Below are 21,086 nucleotides of genomic sequence, written 5' to 3'. Positions count from 1 at the left end.
CACGTTCTCCAGGTAACGGCATTTAGTAGGTCACTATCATTGCGCGCCAGCGCCATGCCTCCTCTCATACACTACCTATTGAGATTCACTTCAAACTGTCAGCATTTCTCATCATTAATACCATAGCTTCTCATTCAACCAATACTGGCAGAGTGAATATCTCACCATACCACTCCTAGGTCCAGGCGCATCAAAAGTGTATTGTGGTGGTGTTGACGCATCATGTTGGGGCATGCAATTGCACCCTACTCGTGCACTCGGTGCGAACTTACAATAGGCAGGCCTATGGGCTCAGGATGTTGGTGATAGCCCCAATTTAGACCAACAGTCGTAAATTTGTCTTTCTCACGGAAACCAATAATTATTGCAAACCACTACGCCATTTTAATTTTCATTTTTTTCAATTGAGAGTAAGATATATATAAGAGTATATGTATATTAAATTGATAGTTACATCATAAATGACAGAAATTGTTCTAGAAAAGAACTCCTCCGAGAAGAGTATTAGTGACTGAAGTAGTAGTATTGAAGTCATCTTCACTCCAAGATTGGAAAGGTGGGAGGCTTCCAGAGAGTATAGAATGTAATTATATTAAAACCTATTCTACGAGTATACCCTCTGGAGGCTTTCCATTTCCGTTCTAGGGAAATGGCTCCCCAAAGCCCAATCATCCGCAAAGTAGTTAGTAGCATTAAATCAGATTCAAGTTCAGATATTATAATAAATGTTCAATTACAACATATAGATATGGATGAACTTCAACTTCTATTGAAGTTATGGAAATTGAGGTCTAGTTCTGGATAGAGACGGTAAATTAAGGGAAAATCATGTAACTTAACAGGGACGCCCCCAGGGAGGGGGCGAGGACGCTATCTGCGTCTTTGAAATACTTGGGGTGGCTCTAAAGCAGAAATCATACGGGGGGGTCCTACAATAGAGGGTAGCAGTGTTTAATATAACGACTGACGACCTTTTTTATGTTTTTTGGTGGATGCATTTTTGGTGGGGGGCTGATAATGAAATTTGGGATATTTAGGGGGAAGTGTCCTTGCCTTCGAGGATATCAACTGTTGATACCCCTTCAAATTAACAGAAATATTGTATTAAGTTCTGAATAAAGTAGACAATAAAGAAGACGATTTCGAACAATTTCTTATTCATTCCCCTCTAATCTGAGGAAACCACCAGAAAGTGTTTCTCATTGTACTAAACTAAATTTCTGTCTGATTAAAATCATGCTCCTATTTCATCTCACGAATTAATCTCACATTTGTTTGTCACAAGGAAAATCCCACAGTTTTCATTGAAGCTTTCATTGGTTATCTTTCGCATTATCCTACTATATGTGTGTCAAAATCAGTTTGGAAATCAATAGTAGTTGTCTGGAATCAAAACCAATAGTGTTTGGAATGAAGATGCATAATTCAAGTTTTGTGCACCTTCAAGGACTAACGGCAATGTTTGCAATCATCATCCTCATTTACACAATCCACTCCCTCTGTTCCACTAACTTGACGAGTGTCTAGCTTCCCCACTGAATAGTCTCTCTGTCTCTCAATAGTGTAAGGTACTCGTACATACTTGCAATGCCATATCCGGAAGCTTGCTCCTCCATTAGTCATAGACTTGTGAAAAACAATTTTCGCCGTAAGCAATAAAATTTAGAGTAGATGAATGAATACACCTCTACAGTTGCTGGTGAGTACCAAAGTGATTTTGAAAGGAAAACAATTATTCTTGAGTAGGTACTGGCCGACAAGCGGTCACACGTCTATGAAAACAATTATTGCGGGCGCTCGTAAGCTGTTAAATCGAAGGGATCTCTGTTTTCTATTAGACTTCACAATACACACAGGATTATATTTTTCAACAATTCCTAAGAATGAACTCAGATAAGTTCTCTTTGGTTGTCTAGCAATCAAAACCTAGAATCGTTCTCATTGGCTCCTGCTAATGGCTGCTAGGCAACTAATCATGCATGGCTAAGTTCGTTCCTAGAAATCAGTGTTAAATACGACCATCAAACTATTATATTTTTTACTTTATCACTTTTACTCCCAATCCTATGACAGAAAACTATGGAATTGAAGTTGTAGTAAACATTTCTTTGTACTGTACTTTACTTTCATTATTCGTCATATGAAACTGCAACAAGGAAGCAACCATGTACTGCTCCTGCAGTACCTATATGAAATGTCAAAGTGTGATCTAATATTATTAATTACTCTATTCTAAATAGTTTATCTTTTCTAAGAAGTGTCATTAACACCAGACTTGGTATCAGATTCTAATCATTCACATCTATCTCAATCGATATTTATTAATTTATTCTAAAATGAATTTTCTCTCAATATTCTAATCAACTTCTCTCTTTTCCTATAAAGCCAGAGTGGAATTTCAATCTCTTTTATTCCAGCTCCATTCTTCACTGGTAAAAAGACATCAAAAACTTTTTTTTTAAACGATATTAACTGTACTTAACTGCTATCTCGGCAATCAAACTGTGAACATGCTCAATAGCAGTAAGCTACAGTATAGATCTCATGATTCTTCAAAAATAACAGTAGACTGTTAGGCTCTGTACACTTAATCTCTACACGAAAAGTTATCCAATAAATGAAAGGTTGCCTAAGCCAACATCAAACAAATGGGGAAATGAGCAAATGAGTCACCTGAGATGAAAAAAATCAAGCCTGGATTTCATTTTTAGTTTTTACTGGCACATCAAATTAGTGCTCTCAGTAATTACGGTATTCTATACTAGATAAAGCGACATGTGAACAAAATAGATTAGAAGAACAAGATCGACCTGGATAGTGCAATAAGTCAAGTGCAAGGTACGAGGTTCGAGTCTTCGATTAGAGCAGGATAGTTGAGTTGTGTATCTAGAAAGCAGCTCCCCAGCACGAGACTGGTTATTCCTGTTCAACGAGCAACGAAGATGGAAGACGAAGAAGGGTAAACTTACAGCAAACGACCGCTCAGCTCATCGCCTAATTATACCTTCTCGCTTCTGCTCTTAAATAAATGTATTAACGCGAACATGTTCGATATTCGTATATCTAATCACTTAAATGCGGCCAGATTAGTGTTGGTTTCCCCTGTTCTGACAACGGCCAGCTGAAGCGCACCTATGAAACGCCTCAAAACAAAACCAAGTGGGTTCATGAGAAGAGACGTCAAATTGACGCCTTTAATGAAAAAGAGTCGACGTTTCCATTATACCAGGCCAACCATGGCCGCAGGCTGCAATATCATGTACCTACATTAATATTTTCTGAACCAGAAAAAACTGGATATTCGAAATTATAAATATAAGCTGTTATTAGGAATTTTCAGTCACCATTGAAAAGACTGGAGAGTGAGAATTGTGTCTATTATTTGAGTGGGAATCGTGAGTTCGAAAAATGGAAACCACAAACTTCGAAGTTAGATCTTAATTCCACGGTGACTTCCTATTTCAATAATAATTATTAAAGTATTTTTTATTCATTGACCGAGCGAAGTGAGGTCTAAGATTCAAGTCGACGGTTTGGCTCTTAATGTTTAAACGTTTGAATGTTTAAATGTTTAAATGTTTAAATGTTTAAATGTTAAATGTTTAAATGTTTAAATGTTTAAATGTTTAAATGTTTAAATGTTTAAATGTTTAAATGTTAAATGTTTAAATGTTCAAATGTTCAAATGTTCAAATGTTTAAATGTTTAAATGTTCAAATGTTTAAATGTTTAAATGTTTAGATGTTTAAATGTTTAAATGTTTAAATGTTTAAATGTTTAAATGTTTAAATGTTTAAATGTTTAAATGTTTAAATGTTTAAATGTTCAAATGTTCAAATGTTAAATGTTCAAATGTTCAAATGTTTAAATGTTTAAATGTTTGGTAAAGATAGTTATCATGATTTCCTTCCTTACCCCCACCCCTCCCTCTTCATCGTAGAAGGAAGCAGCCAAAAGCAGCTTCCCCCTCCAGTTTCAGTTGGCATGAAGTTCACGAAGCTACACCATCATTGCTGCTTTGAAGCCCCGGTTTCAACTGTATTTTCTTCAGTTTTTTCAAGTGAGTTTTCGTTTATAATCACACAGCTCTTTTCTTTTGTTCACCCGTGGTCCTCCACTTGTAAAATTTCTGTTTCTAATCACCATTTTGGTCCTAATCGGGTTGGATTAGATCAGTGTTTTTTGGAAATGCATTCCGCTCATTGTCAGTGTCTGTACGTGTCGTGTTATTTAGATGTTTTTAAATGTTGAAGTCCCGTTGTTTTGAGCTGTGTGATTCGGTAGTGTGTGAACTCAAAGTGAAAATTCCGTTTATTTCAACTCAATGCATTGCACGGTTCAAAAGTTATTGAATTTCAAAGTTTCAACCCAAGCCATAGTCGGACATTTTGGATTTTGTTTCCCTTTCAAAATCGATCAATTATCGAACTTCGTTAATGATCGGCAAAATTCGGTATAGTAAACAAGTCAACAGCATCTTATCACTCTGATATCAAATATAATTGGCTATCTCAATGACTTAAACATAACAAGTAATGATAGTGGGTACTCAGTATGAAAGAATATTTTAGGCTTCAGAAAAATTAATGGTCTTGACCAGTTAGTGAGCATTGATTGGCTGCTTCACTATTACAAGGGGGAACCACGATATCAGGTGGTACATGAGGGAGACAAAAATTGGTGAATATTGTCATAAGGAGCTCATTGGTGTAATAGCCTCTTACGGCATGAAACGTATCTACTCAAGCAGTACAGACCCTTCTTCAACCTTCCCCCTCATGAGCCCGAACAAGAGGCCCAAAAATCCAATCCATCCACCCTTCCCCCATCAAATTCCACTAGGTAGAGTCAACAACTCCCACCCCCTTAATTTAAGATCCTGGCTACGCTACTGACTGTAGTCAATCTAGATGCTTTGACACATTAACAATTTATTGTTAGCTTGCCTATTACATTATAATAACTAAAACAACCAAACATGTCTACTGTGTGTTTTCTCCATTTATTATTAGATATTCTTCTTCTTAGGGTGCCTGGTCGGTTCCATCGGTAGTGATCATGTCAGCTATTACTTTATTGGTTGCACTCCGAACCACCAGAACAATTTGGTTGAGGTCTTTCCAAACCAGGCTCTTCAGATTGGGCAACCAGGATATTCTTCTTTTTCCTGGGTTTTCCTTGCCTTCTATTTTCCCTGGCAGGATGTTTTTCAAAAGCTCATATCTGCTCTTATTTCCTCTACTCAGGCCACATCACTTTTTGTAATGCTATAAAGTGAAAATAAAAGACATTAGGCTATCTATCTATCTATCTGCCCTGATCACACATTATATGGCCCAAATATTCAAGCTTCCTACATTTGAATTACGTCGACTAATTTTGGAGCTGTATCCATTCACTTCAGCACCCCCTGGTTAGTTATCTATCGGTCCATGGTATCTTCAGGATTCTCCTGAACAGCCATAACTCGAATGCTTGAAGTCTCGAAGTTTTATAATTCTTCAGAGTCCATGATTCAACAGGATATAGAAGAGCCGAGTACACATAGCACAAGTCTATTTGTACTGAAAGTGATATAATAGCTCATAAACAAAGCCACCATTGGCTCTTTATTTGCTATTTATCATGAATATAGAGAAGGGAACTGAATTATAAATGGCACATCCTTATTTATTGTCAATGGAATTCTCCTAGGCTAATTCCATACCTAGACTATTAGGTTATAAGGCTAGACTATCAGGGTGTTAATACCTTATCTTGTATCCAATAATAGTAGGCTACTATTCTTGAATACAATACCCTTGAATACAGATTTCGATAGAAGTTCAAGGGTTAAATGAACAATCAAATCAATATAGATTTTACGATTTTATTATGACAAAATCATACTTTACTTATTATTCTTAATTTAATAAATTAATTGATGAAACAAATGTGATCAATGTCCATAGGACAGCTTGAGATGAATTGACCCGAAAGTGAATTCACTTTGGGATCTAGGAAGAGTTGTCCTTGAAGAGTGAACATTTGTTTGCAAGGAATTGAGGTGGACCAATCAGTGAACGGGCTTGGGGTGTGGCTTGGCGTGGTGGGCGTGATCGGCCTTGACTGGGCTTGGGTGGTCGGCATGCGGCTTCTCCTCAGCAACAACAGCTGAAACAGCTGGCACAGCTGCAGCGCACCTATGAAACGCTTCAAAACAAAACCAAGTGGGTTCATGAGAGGAGACGTCAAATTGACGCCTTTAATGAAAAAGAGTCGACGTTTCCATTATACCAGGCCAACCATGGCCGCAGGCTGCAATATCATGTGCCTACATTAATATTTTCTGGACCAGAGGAAACTGGATATTCGAAATTATAAATATAAGCTGTTATTAGGAATTTTCAGTCACCATTGAAAAGACTGGAGAGTGAGAATTGTGTCTATTATTTGAGTGGGAATCGTGAGTTCGAAAAATGGAAACCACAAACTTCGAAGTTAGATTTTAATTCCACGGTGACTTCCTATTTCAATAATAATTATTAAAGTATTTTTTATTCATTGACCGAGCGAAGTGAGGTCTAAGATTCAAGTCGACGGTTTGGCTCTTAATGTTTAAACGTTTGAATGTTTAAATGTTTAAATGTTTAAATGTTTAAATGTTTAAATGCGTTTAAATGTTTAAATGTTTAAATGTTTAAATGTTTAAATGTTTAAATGTTTAAATGTTTAAATGTTTAAATGTTTAAATGTTTAAATGTTTAATGTTTAAATGTTTAAATGTTTAAATGTTTAAATGTTTAAATGTTTAAATGTTTAAATGTTTAAATGTTTAAATGTTCAAATGCTTAATTTTTGGCTCAAATCTCCCGGGGGGTTTGAGTTACCCCTCAGGATAGGGGGTCTGGGATAAATTTTAGAAATTTTGAAATGCTTAGAAGCGATTTTAGGCGTGATTTCACCATAAACTAAAACTAGTTTTGCGAAGCAGTTTGATCTAGTCAGATGATGTTGAATTGTTTTTTGTTGATTTAGAATCATTTTAAATTTTTTATTCTTTCAATACTTTTCAGTAGTTGAGCTTGTGCTTGTCCATAAAGTACTAGTAAGGATTCTCTCAATTCAGTTGTTATAGAGCCTCGAAGAATATGAAAAACTAAAAGAATAACTGATTTTTTTTTATATTGAGCGTGTTTTGATTATGATCTTATAATACTTTGAACTCAATGCACTTATCTCTTCAGATCTATTATCTAATTCATAGATAAGTTGAAGTGAAATTAATCAAGGAATAGTCTATACTGTCCCAGATTGTATTGGGTGTCCTTAGATGAGATGATTGATGAAGGATGTCAAAACTTACCATTGATAGCTCTGCCTATGTCATCATTATCATTCTAAACATGGAGCCCTTCACCAAGTATACCAAGGCACATTTGCTCACTCTTCCTATCATTGACCGTCACACACAGAATAACAATCCTTCTGAATTGCAGATTTGGGTATAGTAAACAAGTCAACAGCATCTTATCACTCTGATATCAAATATAATTGGCTATCTCAATGACTTAAACATAACAAGTAATGATAGTGGGTACTCAGTATGAAAGAATATTTTAGGCTTCAGAAAAATTAATGGTCTTGACCAGTTAGTGAGCATTGATTGGCTGCTTCACTATTACAAGGGGGAACCACGATATCAGGTGGTACATGAGGGAGACAAAAATTGGTGAATATTGTCATAAGGAGCTCATTGGTGTAATAGCCTCTTACGGCATGAAACGTATCTACTCAAGCAGTACAGACCCTTCTTCAACCTTCCCCCTCATGAGCCCGAACAAGAGGCCCAAAAATCCAATCCATCCACCCTTCCCCCATCAAATTCCACTAGGTAGAGTCAACAACTCCCACCCCCTTAATTTAAGATCCTGGCTACGCTACTGACTGTAGTCAATCTAGATGCTTTGACACATTAACAATTTATTGTTAGCTTGCCTATTACATTATAATAACTAAAACAACCAAACATGTCTACTGTGTGTTTTCTCCATTTATTATTAGATATTCTTCTTCTTAGGGTGCCTGGTCGGTTCCATCGGTAGTGATCATGTCAGCTATTACTTTATTGGTTGCACTCCGAACCACCAGAACAATTTGGTTGAGGTCTTTCCAAACCAGGCTCTTCAGATTGGGCAACCAGGATATTCTTCTTTTTCCTGGGTTTTCCTTGCCTTCTATTTTCCCTGGCAGGATGTTTTTCAAAAGCTCATATCTGCTCTTATTTCCTCTACTCAGGCCACATCACTTTTTGTAATGCTATAAAGTGAAAATAAAAGACATTAGGCTATCTATCTATCTATCTGCCCTGATCACACATTATATGGCCCAAATATTCAAGCTTCCTACATTTGAATTACGTCGACTAATTTTGGAGCTGTATCCATTCACTTCAGCACCCCCTGGTTAGTTATCTATCGGTCCATGGTATCTTCAGGATTCTCCTGAACAGCCATAACTCGAATGCTTGAAGTCTCGAAGTTTTATAATTCTTCAGAGTCCATGATTCAACAGGATATAGAAGAGCCGAGTACACATAGCACAAGTCTATTTGTACTGAAAGTGATATAATAGCTCATAAACAAAGCCACCATTGGCTCTTTATTTGCTATTTATCATGAATATAGAGAAGGGAACTGAATTATAAATGGCACATCCTTATTTATTGTCAATGGAATTCTCCTAGGCTAATTCCATACCTAGACTATTAGGTTATAAGGCTAGACTATCAGGGTGTTAATACCTTATCTTGTATCCAATAATAGTAGGCTACTATTCTTGAATACAATACCCTTGAATACAGTTTTCGATAGAAGTTCAAGGGTTAAATGAACAATCAAATCAATATAGATTTTACGATTTTATTATGACAAAATCATACTTTACTTATTATTCTTAATTTAATAAATTAATTGATGAAACAAATGTGATCAATGTCCATAGGACAGCTTGAGATGAATTGACCCGAAAGTGAATTCACTTTGGGATCTAGGAAGAGTTGTCCTTGAAGAGTGAACATTTGTTTGCAAGGAATTGAGGTGGACCAATCAGTGAACGGGCTTGGGGTGTGGCTTGGCGTGGTGGGCGTGATCGGCCTTGACTGGGCTTGGGTGGTCGGCATGCGGCTTCTCCTCAGCAACAACAGCTGAAACAGCTGGCACAGCTGCAGCTGGCACAACAGCTGGCTCGACTGCTGCAGGTGCGGGCTTCACGACCTCCTCGGCCACCACGGCGTCGGTCTTCTCAGCAGATGGAACTGGGGCCGCCGATTTGGTCTGGATCACCTCATGCAACACACAAAATACAATAAGAAACATTTCGAGTTTTGTTGAGAATGATGCCCATATAAGCATAGGGATTGGGTAGAGATTAGATCAGATTGGGTTAGATGGAAAAGTGACAATTAGAGATTAAAATGGACACATTCAAGGTGGGTTCTAGACTTCTAGAAGCACCGAAAGCATATCATTCCTGTAAGCTGATGTCAAAAAGTTGAGTATGAATATTGAATTTGAATTATCATAATGCGAATTTAATGAATGCCTGAAAATTATAATGAGCTTTGAATCCAGAGTTGAACCCCAAACCGAATCATGCACCCCCAACATGGCTATTTTAGAAGCATCACCCCCCCCCATAATTGAGGCACTCAGTAAAATGTTGATGAATTTAATTTTCTGGCAGTCTGCTTCTACGCAGCCACCATTCCCCCCCCTCACCGTCTGCACACCTGATGAAGCATGCGTCTATACTCTATAGTGGATTCCGAGCCACCGGAAAGCTATTCTAACGTTTATAAAACTGTCACATTAGTGTAGTAAGCCTCAATTAATCATCCTTTTGACGAAAGTACACTGGCAGCTAGTACGCTATCTAACTATAGCTAGTAAGTTGATAAGAAAAAACAAAGCATCAATAATATTGTAATGTTCTCATCCTTTGATCGAATAAGAAGTACCGGGCACAAGTCAAAATTAAAATTGTGTATTTTAATTATGCAGACTTCATTGCGTAGAAAATCAAACGAACGCAGAACAAACGAACTCTGCATCGCTGCATCATGGGTTCTATTGCAATCACATTTATATCATCCCTCATCTCATCAACCACTTACGTCACACATTATGGTGGCATCAACAGAAAAAACAATACAATAGACTATATTTTGAAACCTATTAATTTATACTGTACTAATAGATATTGCCCTACGAATAGTTATTTTGTTGAGTTGGTACCGTAACAGTTTCTAGCTGAGTTTCGTTTGTAAGTGGAAAGAAGAGTGTCATAACTGAATGGACTAGCCAGCCCTATTGTACTCTTATTCCGACAAATCATATCGAGTCACGAGTCACATTGTTCATAGAAAGAGCAATTCAATCTTGTCTGGAAGCGTAGAAGGTCCATATTCGCCTATCACAATGTATGAAAGAACTACTCACAACAGGGGTCATAAAGTTATCTCTCACTTTCTACGATGATGAATAAGGATGTAAACATGTGAAGATAATGTTCCAGGTGGAATTCATTAGAAAGCTAGATGAATTTATTATCGAAAATGGTCAATATGTGGACATAAATAGCCTATATTGGAAAGCATTTAGCAAATTGTAAATTAGTTTACTTTTCATGACGGTAATCTTCTAAAATGCTTTTAAAAAAATTACGGCGACTTCATCACCATTCGTTCATTTGAAAATTCAATTAGGTAAAAGAGTTTTATGAATAAAGTTCTATAGAGAGTTATATCTAAAAACGATGTAAATGTTTAAAATTTATTCACAATCACAATGCATTTGAAGTGTTTACTTGATAGGATAACCGTACTTATATTCAAATAGGCTGGGCTTATCAGGATATAAGCATTGCAGGTGCCAGGACCCTTTTTCCAAGAAATAACAGGAGGTGGAAGCTTAAGAGTAAGTGAATAACTCCACAAAATATGGAAGCTTATCACACTATCCATTTTCCATATAATTGTAAATTATAATCCTAGTTCATTCTGTTTTTCTTCTTCTTTGCCTCTTCCCAGTGGGCCATTACAGCGTTGGGGTGACATCAGTCCATTTCTTCCATGATTCCCTATCCATCGCCATTCTCTCCATCTCTGGAACAGTCTTTCCTCGTCTCCTCAATCCAATCCTCATACGAATATCTTGGACATCCCACTGCTCTCCTACCTTACACTCTCACATTACAAACTGTTTTGTTCTGCAATCATTCCCCGTTCGCTGTACATGTCCATACCATCCCAACTGCCTCATTTCTTCCCTTTCACTGATATCTCTCATGTCGAGTTCCTCCATTCATTGTACAAGGTTGATTCAATAAGTAACGAGACAAATTACTAATTTTCAAAAACGGCCAAATTGATCCGTATGAAACTTTCAGGACATGAAGTTGGCAACCTTGCGATGACATCTTATCAGTTGTTCCACCATATTTTGTAAACATAATCGCAAATTGGCTTACTTTTTCACTTATAAATTCAAATAGTGATATGCCTATTGTCCCGAATTAACAAATAAACTCGAGGTTCGAGAGAGAAAATCCCAACTTTGACTGGAACAAAATCACTGCGTTGATTTTCACAAACATTTGTATGGCCGCTTTAAAACTACTCTACCCATTTGTGAACGTTTGAACGATTCAAACAATGGTCTCTGTACACTTTTAACGTTCTTTTGTGGATTTCACTACCTTTCTTACCTTCTGCGACTAAAAAATGATCACAGAACGTTATTCCACAGTGCAATTCTCAAGTGGACTCACCATTCTTAACTGAGTCAATTTGCGATTATTCTTACGAAATACGGTGGAACAACTCATCAGATGAACAAATCAGATGTCATCACAAGGTTGCCAACTTCATGTCCTGAAAGTTTCATATGGATCAATTTTAGCCGTTTTTGAAAATTAGTCATTTGTTCGTTACTTATTGAATGACCCTCGTAGTTGATTTATTTTTATAAAAATTAATATTTTAGTTTCAGCTAAGTTTTTACATTTAAAAATAAAATAGATAAATAAATGCCTTTATTGAATGTAATTGCGTTACACTTACCTATACAATTAATCTACAAGAGTCACGCTGGCATATACTCCATGGCAAAGAGCCGTCAGGAGGACGTTTTTACATTTGTATAGGTCGAATACAATTAATTTGTATTTAGTTTTGTACCTTGTTTTCGTCGACAGCGTCGGGGCCGGCGGCGGCTGCAGCTTCGGCGATGGCGCAGTCAGCCTGGTCGGTCTTCACGAAGAAAGTGCGGCTGATCTTGTACTTGTCCAGCACTCCATAAGCCTTCTGCAGCACTGTGCCAGGAGCCAAACGCTCTCTCGTCATCAGCCATGCGCTCTCTACAAACAAATAATGTATTTATTTTTTTATCTATTTATTAATGAAGTACTGTAGCATAATCCAATTTCTTACAAACCATCTTAGAAAACTATTGTTGAAGGAACAAAAAAATTAAATAATTATTCAATATTGAATTAAATAGATCATTCAATAACAGCAAATCTAGATCAAAGCTAAGAAAAAAAATCATTGTTAGTGGAAGCCTCATCTCATTCAAGATTCAAGTACCCTAGCCTTTATAATTATGTTGAAGATATTTGTTAATCAGGTATGAAACATTGAATAGGCTTTATTCATGAAAGCAGAAATTTTTTTAATGGTGTAGGCTATGTGTGACGATTGTTTGCCTTGGAGTGAAAGCATCGTCATACCGTACTCATGATATGCGCTAGCCCTGATGATGAATCATGATATATTCACATCAGGACAAAGGACCGCAATGTGTCGTACCTACACATTATAAGCTGACAATTTTCTCTCTTCATTTAATTTTCTCCCTTTATTTAATTTTCTCCCTTTATAAAAAGCCCGTAAAGGGTTAATCATGATCAACATTACACTTTGTTATAATTCGAAGGAAATAATAAGTTGAGTTTTATCGATAATTATATTTATAAATTAAGTATGAAACAGTGTGCCGACTTATCTTTAACAATACACTTTGAAAATAGCTGTGGTATTCTTCTGGCCCATATATTGTGGATGTTGGGTAGGCATTGAAATTTTATTACAATATTAAGCTATACATTTGGAAGAGGAGTAATAGTGTTTTAATTTAATTCAAATTTTAAAACTGATCTTATTATACTACTTGTAATGATTATGCCTTACATTATGTTGTTGTTGAATTTGATTTTCTTCCATCAATGGTTGTCCAAGCAAATCATGATAGAAATTAAGTATAAGACAAATATTAAAAATTGTATACTTTGGTTAAAACATAAATTACTATCACAAAACCGACAATTTTTAAAGCCATGGTGTATAAATTGAAAGAATTCAGCACGTAATAATTTTGATCATTACGTCAATATAATTCTTCCTGTTTTTCTCAACTGATTACTTTAACTATAATGTAGACAACTGTTACTGCTCCAATTAGTTTGAGTAAAGACATTTTGAATTTTGACCTTCCCCACAAACTTCCAAAAGAGTATTTTAACGATAACCGTGAATTTTCATGTTTTGAATTAATTAAAATCTTGAAACCAAATGGATTTGCTTTTCTATATTTTGATCAGCTGTTTCAACCTTTTTTACAAAACTTCATTTCTTTATTAGTAATTTTACTGCACAGGTCAAATTTTATATTTAAAAAATATTTGGCTCTTTTGATAAAAAAAGCAATAAATTTTTAACTTTATACTGTTTACCGTATAATTATAGTACTTTCATTCTAAATAGGTACTATTTATTTGAGTATTTTGAATAAAAATCTCTAAGGCTCAACTCATGTCGAGAAGAGACTGGACTCTAGTCGAGAGCATGTGTTTTCAAATGGTGACGTCGCGCGGAGACTAGAATCATAGAGAAACAATAGCGTAAGTTACGCTATTAGATTAAACAAAATAAGAATACATGAGAGCTTGATTAATGATCTCAAATTTTAAGGTGTATGCACACTCATCTTGACCTCAAGATCCAACTAAAGAAAGAAAAAGAATTACCGGTGCAGTATTAGAAAAATAAAAACTACAAGAAGTGGGAGTATCCCATTTCAAAATGTTAATTTTTTCTATTATTCAAGATACTGTGGCTTTGGTCTAGCTAGAAGTATGCCTAGGCTACTTGGAGCATTTTGTAAAAATGGGTAAATGCTGCTCTCTGACCCGGAAGTCTTTCTTACTCTTTAAAATGCATTTTTAAAATAAAAGTAATTAATATGCTTTACTTACGTGTATTGACTGGTCCCAGTCCGGAGCAAGACCATACTACTGAGTATGTGTCGTAATCGGTGTCAAGAACTGTGTATGCCATCTCAATGGGGACTGCAATGCAAATGCAATTCAAATTACCTTATAGCATCAAATATTGTGACAGAATCAATAGCAATATCAAACAACAGATAACAGAAGACTTGATAGGATGAGAAGATTGCTATACAATTTATAGTGAGATTGTTACAGTGACACTAACTTATTGTGTGAGAGGAACCACACAAAAAATAATTTATTTGAAAGGATCTCAATTATCGTCACAGAAATAAATTTTCAAATTTTATTAAAATAGAGAAAGCTTAATTTTTTTATCATATAGGTTATAGTATTTTCTTTTCAGAGAATACTAGTTGAGAGAATTAAGAGTTAGATAATATAAATGTATTGACAATTTTCAATGAATTTGAAGTTGGGTCAAGATTATATTCGATTTAAATCATGCACGATCTATATCCAAGATCGATCTATTATTATATTCATATAGATGTACTGAGAGGACGCCTTTTTTCACTTCACTTAGGTCAAATAGTCAATCAATCAATCATCGTACAGATAAAAGTTTAAAATTCAACTATTATTTAACAATTGGATAGGGGTTTTCATCACAACAGTTTCTTATAGGCCTACACTATTACAACTAACACTATTTATTTGAAAAATGTATTCCAAGAAATAGAAACAGGCTCTTAGACTTGAATAGAACTCTATAGTACTGCATTACAAAGTTTACTCCCATAAATATGATCACTATTTTGCTTTTTTTAAAGCCTCTCATTGTCAATACCACAAGTGAAACTTGCTTCGTTACATAAGATTTATATTTTATGCTATATTATAATTTTATTATTACGGCAGTGAATTATAAATAAATTATAATATGAATTTCCAGATTACAAGAATAATAATCAATCGTTCACCAAGTAATATCCTATGAAAATGTTCCCTCTTTTCCATTATGTGGATGGTGATGGTATTAATATTGTTGTATCGAATGAAGTGTGAAGATTCATTTGTGGAGATTAAATTAGTTATGGATGATATAGTACCAGTGATACAGTAAAACCATTGTTAGAGAATATTGTTATCCAAGTAACAGTTATCTTTAGTAGGTTTTCATTAGTTTTGCATAAGAGTTTTTAATTGTTTTAAATAAATATTATGATTACACGATTATTGAATATTATTCATTGTAGAAGTATGGTATGTAATGAAATTATACATTTAAAAATATCTCAAGAAATGTTCGTTTGTCTTTTATATCTGGCTGCTGCTGAAATATTCTGCATAACTTTAGTACGGTACGGTAATAACTTCATTCTCACCTACCAACAGAATAAAATGAGAACCGAACGCAAAATCAAACTTGAATCTGAAGAAACACTTTCAATTCTCTTCCTTAGCGAATAAAAACTATCTCTGTACCGTAGGTACCTAATTAATTGACAATCCTGATTGAATTTTCAAATGAGAATTTTTCAAGAGAACCCGTATTTTATATCATGAGCATGAATAATATTCTGAATGGATGAATTAATTAAATATTATTAATGATCATATTTCTGCAGCTGGGCTGGAAGTTCATTTGAATATTCGATATCATCCTGAAGACAAACACTTTCCATTGGAAAATTTTGGAGAGTATTATTTGTGGATTAATGTCCAGACATTGAAGCATTATATGAATGAAGCAAGAGTGTTATTGATGTTGGATGCGTCCAAGACAAGCGGATGAATAATGCGTCAAGCTGATGAATGTTAATTGGAATTCGGGTGAAGCCAAGGAAGCAGTTAGTGATGAGGATGCTGGCAGTTGGGATACCTACAGGGTAGTGTCGAGTACTTGACATTGATTTTTGACTCGGCGCCTTTGATGAGGTGAGGGATCTCGCCGTCCAAGATGCGCTTGATTCCGGATCTGAAAAGTCAATTCAGCAGATTTTTAATAGTGAACTTCATAATATTAACTAAACCATCAACTTACACGGAGTTGTGTTGTACTTGACGTTCAAGCGCGACTTGCCCTGCAAATCCATCTGGCCTTCCAGAACACGCTTCAAGCCAGACCTGTGCAGTGAACAGGCAATGTACAATTTCCACAAAGCACAACACAGAAAATGCGAGTTCAATAATCAAAATCGGATTCGGAGTTTCAGCTACCATTAGATTTACTTCTGTAGTCTGTAGCTTAGAAAAATAGAATGTTTAAATTTCTTATTCTCTTCGTCTGTAGACTAGTCTGGACTTTCTTGTAGGTACTCGGCTAGTGTGAAGTGGATCAAAGCGAATAGGTAGTGGTATATCTACCTATATATAAAGGTGCGTACAGATATACGCGCCTCGAACATGACCAATTCACTTTTAATCATCTGATTATATCTGTATTTTTACAGAAACGGCAAGATACAGATATAAAAAGCTTGGCATCAGCTGATTAAAAGTGAATTGTTCATGTTCGCGGCGCGTGAATCTGTACGCACCTTTAGAAGCAATGCATAATTCAATTATAAACTTATTGAGTTGAAAGTTACCCGTTTTCCAAGCAATATTCTGAATAAAGGAGACTAATTTATTTCAAGGATAGTTTTAAATTTTAATCTCGAGCCTCTGAAATAGATCAGTAGCAGTCTCTAGTAATCTATAAAGAATAAGATAGGTAATGATTCTTAAAGAGAAGAAGACAACAGGTGACATCGATCAATTTTCTAAATTTGTTGACAACTACCATTTTATTTCCAGCAGAAATGAATATGAAAAAGGGAAATAATTCCGATTTTTTGAAATAATATGGTAATAATTGATATGTATTTCTGATTCTTTTGTTTCTATATCAATTATGAAAATTGGGCTAAAGAGAGGATCAAAACTATTTCAATTTTCCGTAGAAAGTCTTGGAAACAAGTCTAGTCTGCTCTGCTCAAAAGAGATCTATTTATTTCAATCTTTCATGAAGATAAATTTAGAAACAATACAGGTAATGATAATTTGAGATAATGTTGATTCTAATTCTAATGACTAATCTTTCTGCAATCTTTCATTATTGCGCGGAACTGTAATTGATCAAAATGAAACTTACAATCTTCCAGTGATTTCGCTGGCGACGAGGATGCGGCCGTCGACTGCCTTGGTGTAGTTGGTTCTGACGCAGCGGCTGCCAGCTTCCATCACTCTGAAGTACCTTTCCTGCTCGTACCACGTTCCAAGATACTACAAAAATTAAATCAATTTCTAGTGAGAAAACTAGAGTTCAGTGCATGATTTAAATTATGTCACTCTTCATTCTTACTGATTAAATTTCATTGAAAATGCATAGATCAAATCGAAGTATTTGGGGATTCATATGATATATATATATATATCAAAACAGGAGACACGATATAAATAGATTGGAAACACTTGAAAACTTACATTAGAAATGGGGAAATTTTCGGAGACTGTGTCTCTTTTCTCAACCGAGCACAGACTGCAGTTTTGAATCCAACGGTCTTGTGACCACAGAGTACGCACAACAGAGTACGGTCACACGACCGTTGGATTCAAAACTGCAGTCTGTGCTCGGTTGAGAAAGGAGACACAGTCTCCGAAAATTTCCCCATTTCTAATGTAAGTTTTTAAGTGTTTTCAATCTATTTATATCGTGTCTCCTGTTTTAATTTATATTACAAACTTTAAGTGTCTTCTGTTATGTGCTATATATATATATATATATATAATTGAAATATCTGATTTAAATAATGTCTAATCATTTCACAATAATTGTAAAAAATCTATCTTTTCATTTCCCCATGCATTTTTTTTTTTTTAATTTTTCCGAAAGAATTAAGGTACTTTGATTTTCTGCAATTTTGCCTAGCGTTTATTTTCAGATTTTCAGCCATCAGCACTGTTAATAAACGCTTTCAAATGCATGGTTTTTAGTAATAATGATTCAATTGGAAAAATTTCACGAGTAATTTAAAGTAAATCATAGTAAAATACTATAATGAGGTCTTTATAATAATACAATATTAATAGGTCGTTCAAAATTGAATGTTGAATGCCTGTAAGCTCTGATAGGAACGAAAATGAAAGATAGGTACCGATAGATGAGAAACATAATCTGTGTGACAGAAGAAGTTTTGAGTCCAACATCTAGGCATATTATAAATGAGAATCGATTGATATTCTTATAGAATTTGATCAAAATGTTCAATATTGCCAAGAAACCTACCCTCTCCATGTCGAAGTCAGCCATTGGCACATAATCTGGACACCAACCCAGGTTGGGAATTTGAGCAGTCGTGAGAGCCACTCCCATCGCCAACATCAATAAAATCTTATACATCTGCAGAAAAAATAAAAAACTTTTAAAATAAGTTAAAATCAATTTTTCAAAGCCATTATTACTATACCAAACTGTTTATCTGCAACAATTTGTGATACAGTTGCCAGAAAAAATGTAGAGGGTGCAATAATAAATATCATGATCTTGGCTTTTGAATGAACAAAACCAAAAATCTAATTAATATTAAAAAATAGAGCTCTCAAATGCTGTCTTCGATAGAAAACTTCAACAACTTTCCGGGTGGGGGGAGTCGAACGGGTGAAACGGTGAACGGTCGAACAGTGACATCCCCCCTCCCCACGTCAAAATCCTGGATCCGCGCCTGTACATTTGTAAATAAATAATACAAACTCGCGACAAAAGGTATCTCCGTTTATTATTGAAAGAGGATTCAATTTTCAATTACGTAAGTTTCCCAACCAGTGTTATTGTGTATTAGATAAATAAAGAATGCAATGCTTTGCTTTTTGTAGCCCTATTCGATATTTGGGAAAAGTACAATCACACAATAACTTCATAAAATAATCATCATTCTTTTTATCTTTAATATTTAACTGTTACTTCTTAATTTTTCTTCATTTATTAATGGACATCTCATTCTATCACTCCAAAATAATTATACTACTTTTGGACCTACTTTTTTAATGACCAATTAGTCACCTACAAACCCATTCACTGTCCCAATTCATTTAACCGTTCATTGCTACAATGAAAGGCTTTTCAAAGCACCTCCAATACACCGTAAGCAATCTCCTGGTTATTCAGTTTGCAATCTTATTTTTACAAGCCATTGGCTAGCGAACAATCAAAGTTGCCTCATGACATCCTCATTACTAACAATAGAAGAGAAAAGTGATCGGAAGAAATGAAACCATGTTACTACAAAACTAATGACCTGCAGGAAATGGTCCAGTGTTTTTGAGGGATGTCTCCGATTAGAATTTAGTTTTTTTATGAATTGAACAGTTACAATCCGCTATTACGTTTCTGGAATATCGTATCGATATTACGATACCACGATTCAATGAGAACCGATTTCCTCCATTCAAATTTGAATTATAATGACATTAGAATTATTCAAGAATGATAATAATGACATTAGAATTATTCAATTAAAGTGTTGACGAGAAATAGTTCTTATTTAGGCATGCATTAAATGCACCCTTGCATTCAATATTCCAGAGATGAATCAATTTAATATCCGTACATTGGATGTTATCATTACTCCCCACCAAAAAAAAGCATACGAATTTACTTTTATAAGTGACGAATTGCTTGACCCAAAAATAAACTACTTCAAGACTCCAGTCTCCTCTTTTGTTATGATAAAATGAAGAATGCGTATCTTTTGCAACCATGGGAGGCGGGCGGGTACCACATTGAGACAATTTCGGGATGCTATCTGAAATTTTGAATACCGCATGTTTCAATAAATATGAAGGACTTTCGAATTATTCAAGAAACCAGAAATCTGATTTAAGTTTCCTATTAAATATAACATTCTCAGAATAGTTTCCTATATTTTATTGTAACAGGCTATCATTACTAGATTCCATTCCTTGCATATTTACGACATGACGGTCTTCACTTCACAGAAAAAAAAACATTTTTATATAGACATTTTATGAGCCAAAAATTAATTTGAATATTTGAATTTTACCCATTATATAATTTGAAATCGCACAGTATATTAACAAATCATTATCATTACAATCGAGATTATAGTTATTGGCAAAATTGAAATTGTACCAAAGCAAAAATCAATTGTGAAATCAAATAGTATGTGGGGTGACTAGAACCATTACAAAAAAATATGTTGATTACATCAGCGCTTTTCGTATATTTCCTAAAAAAAATCCATTCATTTTTTGCAAATTTGTAAAAATGTTCTTACCTTGACAATGGTTTGTTGTCAAATGTTACTGGTGACCTTTGAACCCTAGCTTGGCGTCGATGAAACAGGAAATCGAACGGCAGATGAGAGAAGAAATGTGTGGTCAAAGAAGGTGCACTCTTATATACACGGTTAAGGTCAATCCCCACCTGTGGTGCTTCTCATGCTCCACACTCTCCCAACCTTGTCTCCTCTTCCTTCTTTCTCTTGGAAAACTCTCCAAACCCCTCATCCCCTCATAGTCGCTCCGACGGTCTCTGCCTTGATTTACCGATACCTCCTAAAAAATAAAAACAAAAACCACTCGAGACTCTAGTAGTAGCAATAACTGTATTTTATAAAAGGCCCGAAGGTGACTGTTTATCATGAGAGATATTTATTCATAATTCCAATAGAGGTGTTTCTTTTTCTACAAGCTGGACCATTAAATGGAGAGGACGTGTTGGGGAATAGGACATGAATAAATGAAGTACCAACATAAATAGTAGTCAGCGTGAATGTTACAACTTCTCGATTTGTTTTTTTCTCTTGTTTTAT

General features: G+C 35.2%; 1 protein-coding gene across 1 annotated transcript in view; it reads right to left on the bottom strand.

Annotated features, from left to right (window-relative positions):
- LOC111051600 overlaps window positions 1-20,755 on the bottom strand; it is a 33,317-nt gene extending 12,562 nt beyond the window's left edge. The window contains exons 1-8 of the mRNA XM_039424062.1: window positions 20,550-20,755; window positions 18,542-18,655; window positions 17,408-17,538; window positions 16,158-16,249; window positions 14,293-14,385; window positions 12,218-12,396; window positions 9,088-9,329; window positions 6,069-6,182 (exon numbers count right to left, since the gene is read on the bottom strand). Coding sequence (XP_039279996.1) covers window positions 6,069-6,182; window positions 9,088-9,329; window positions 12,218-12,396; window positions 14,293-14,385; window positions 16,158-16,249; window positions 17,408-17,538; window positions 18,542-18,655 — 965 coding nt within the window. The 5' untranslated portion in view covers window positions 20,550-20,755. The remainder of the gene's footprint in view (window positions 1-6,068; window positions 6,183-9,087; window positions 9,330-12,217; window positions 12,397-14,292; window positions 14,386-16,157; window positions 16,250-17,407; window positions 17,539-18,541; window positions 18,656-20,549) is intronic.
- Window positions 20,756-21,086: the final 331 nt, after the last annotated feature.

Source organism: Nilaparvata lugens, chromosome 1 (genome assembly GCF_014356525.2).
Source record: "Nilaparvata lugens isolate BPH chromosome 1, ASM1435652v1, whole genome shotgun sequence".
NCBI classification, from domain to species: Eukaryota; Metazoa; Arthropoda; class Insecta; order Hemiptera; family Delphacidae; genus Nilaparvata; species Nilaparvata lugens.
The sequence above is the reverse complement of the archived record's forward strand: the minus strand, read 5'-3'. Positions and strand labels throughout refer to the sequence as shown.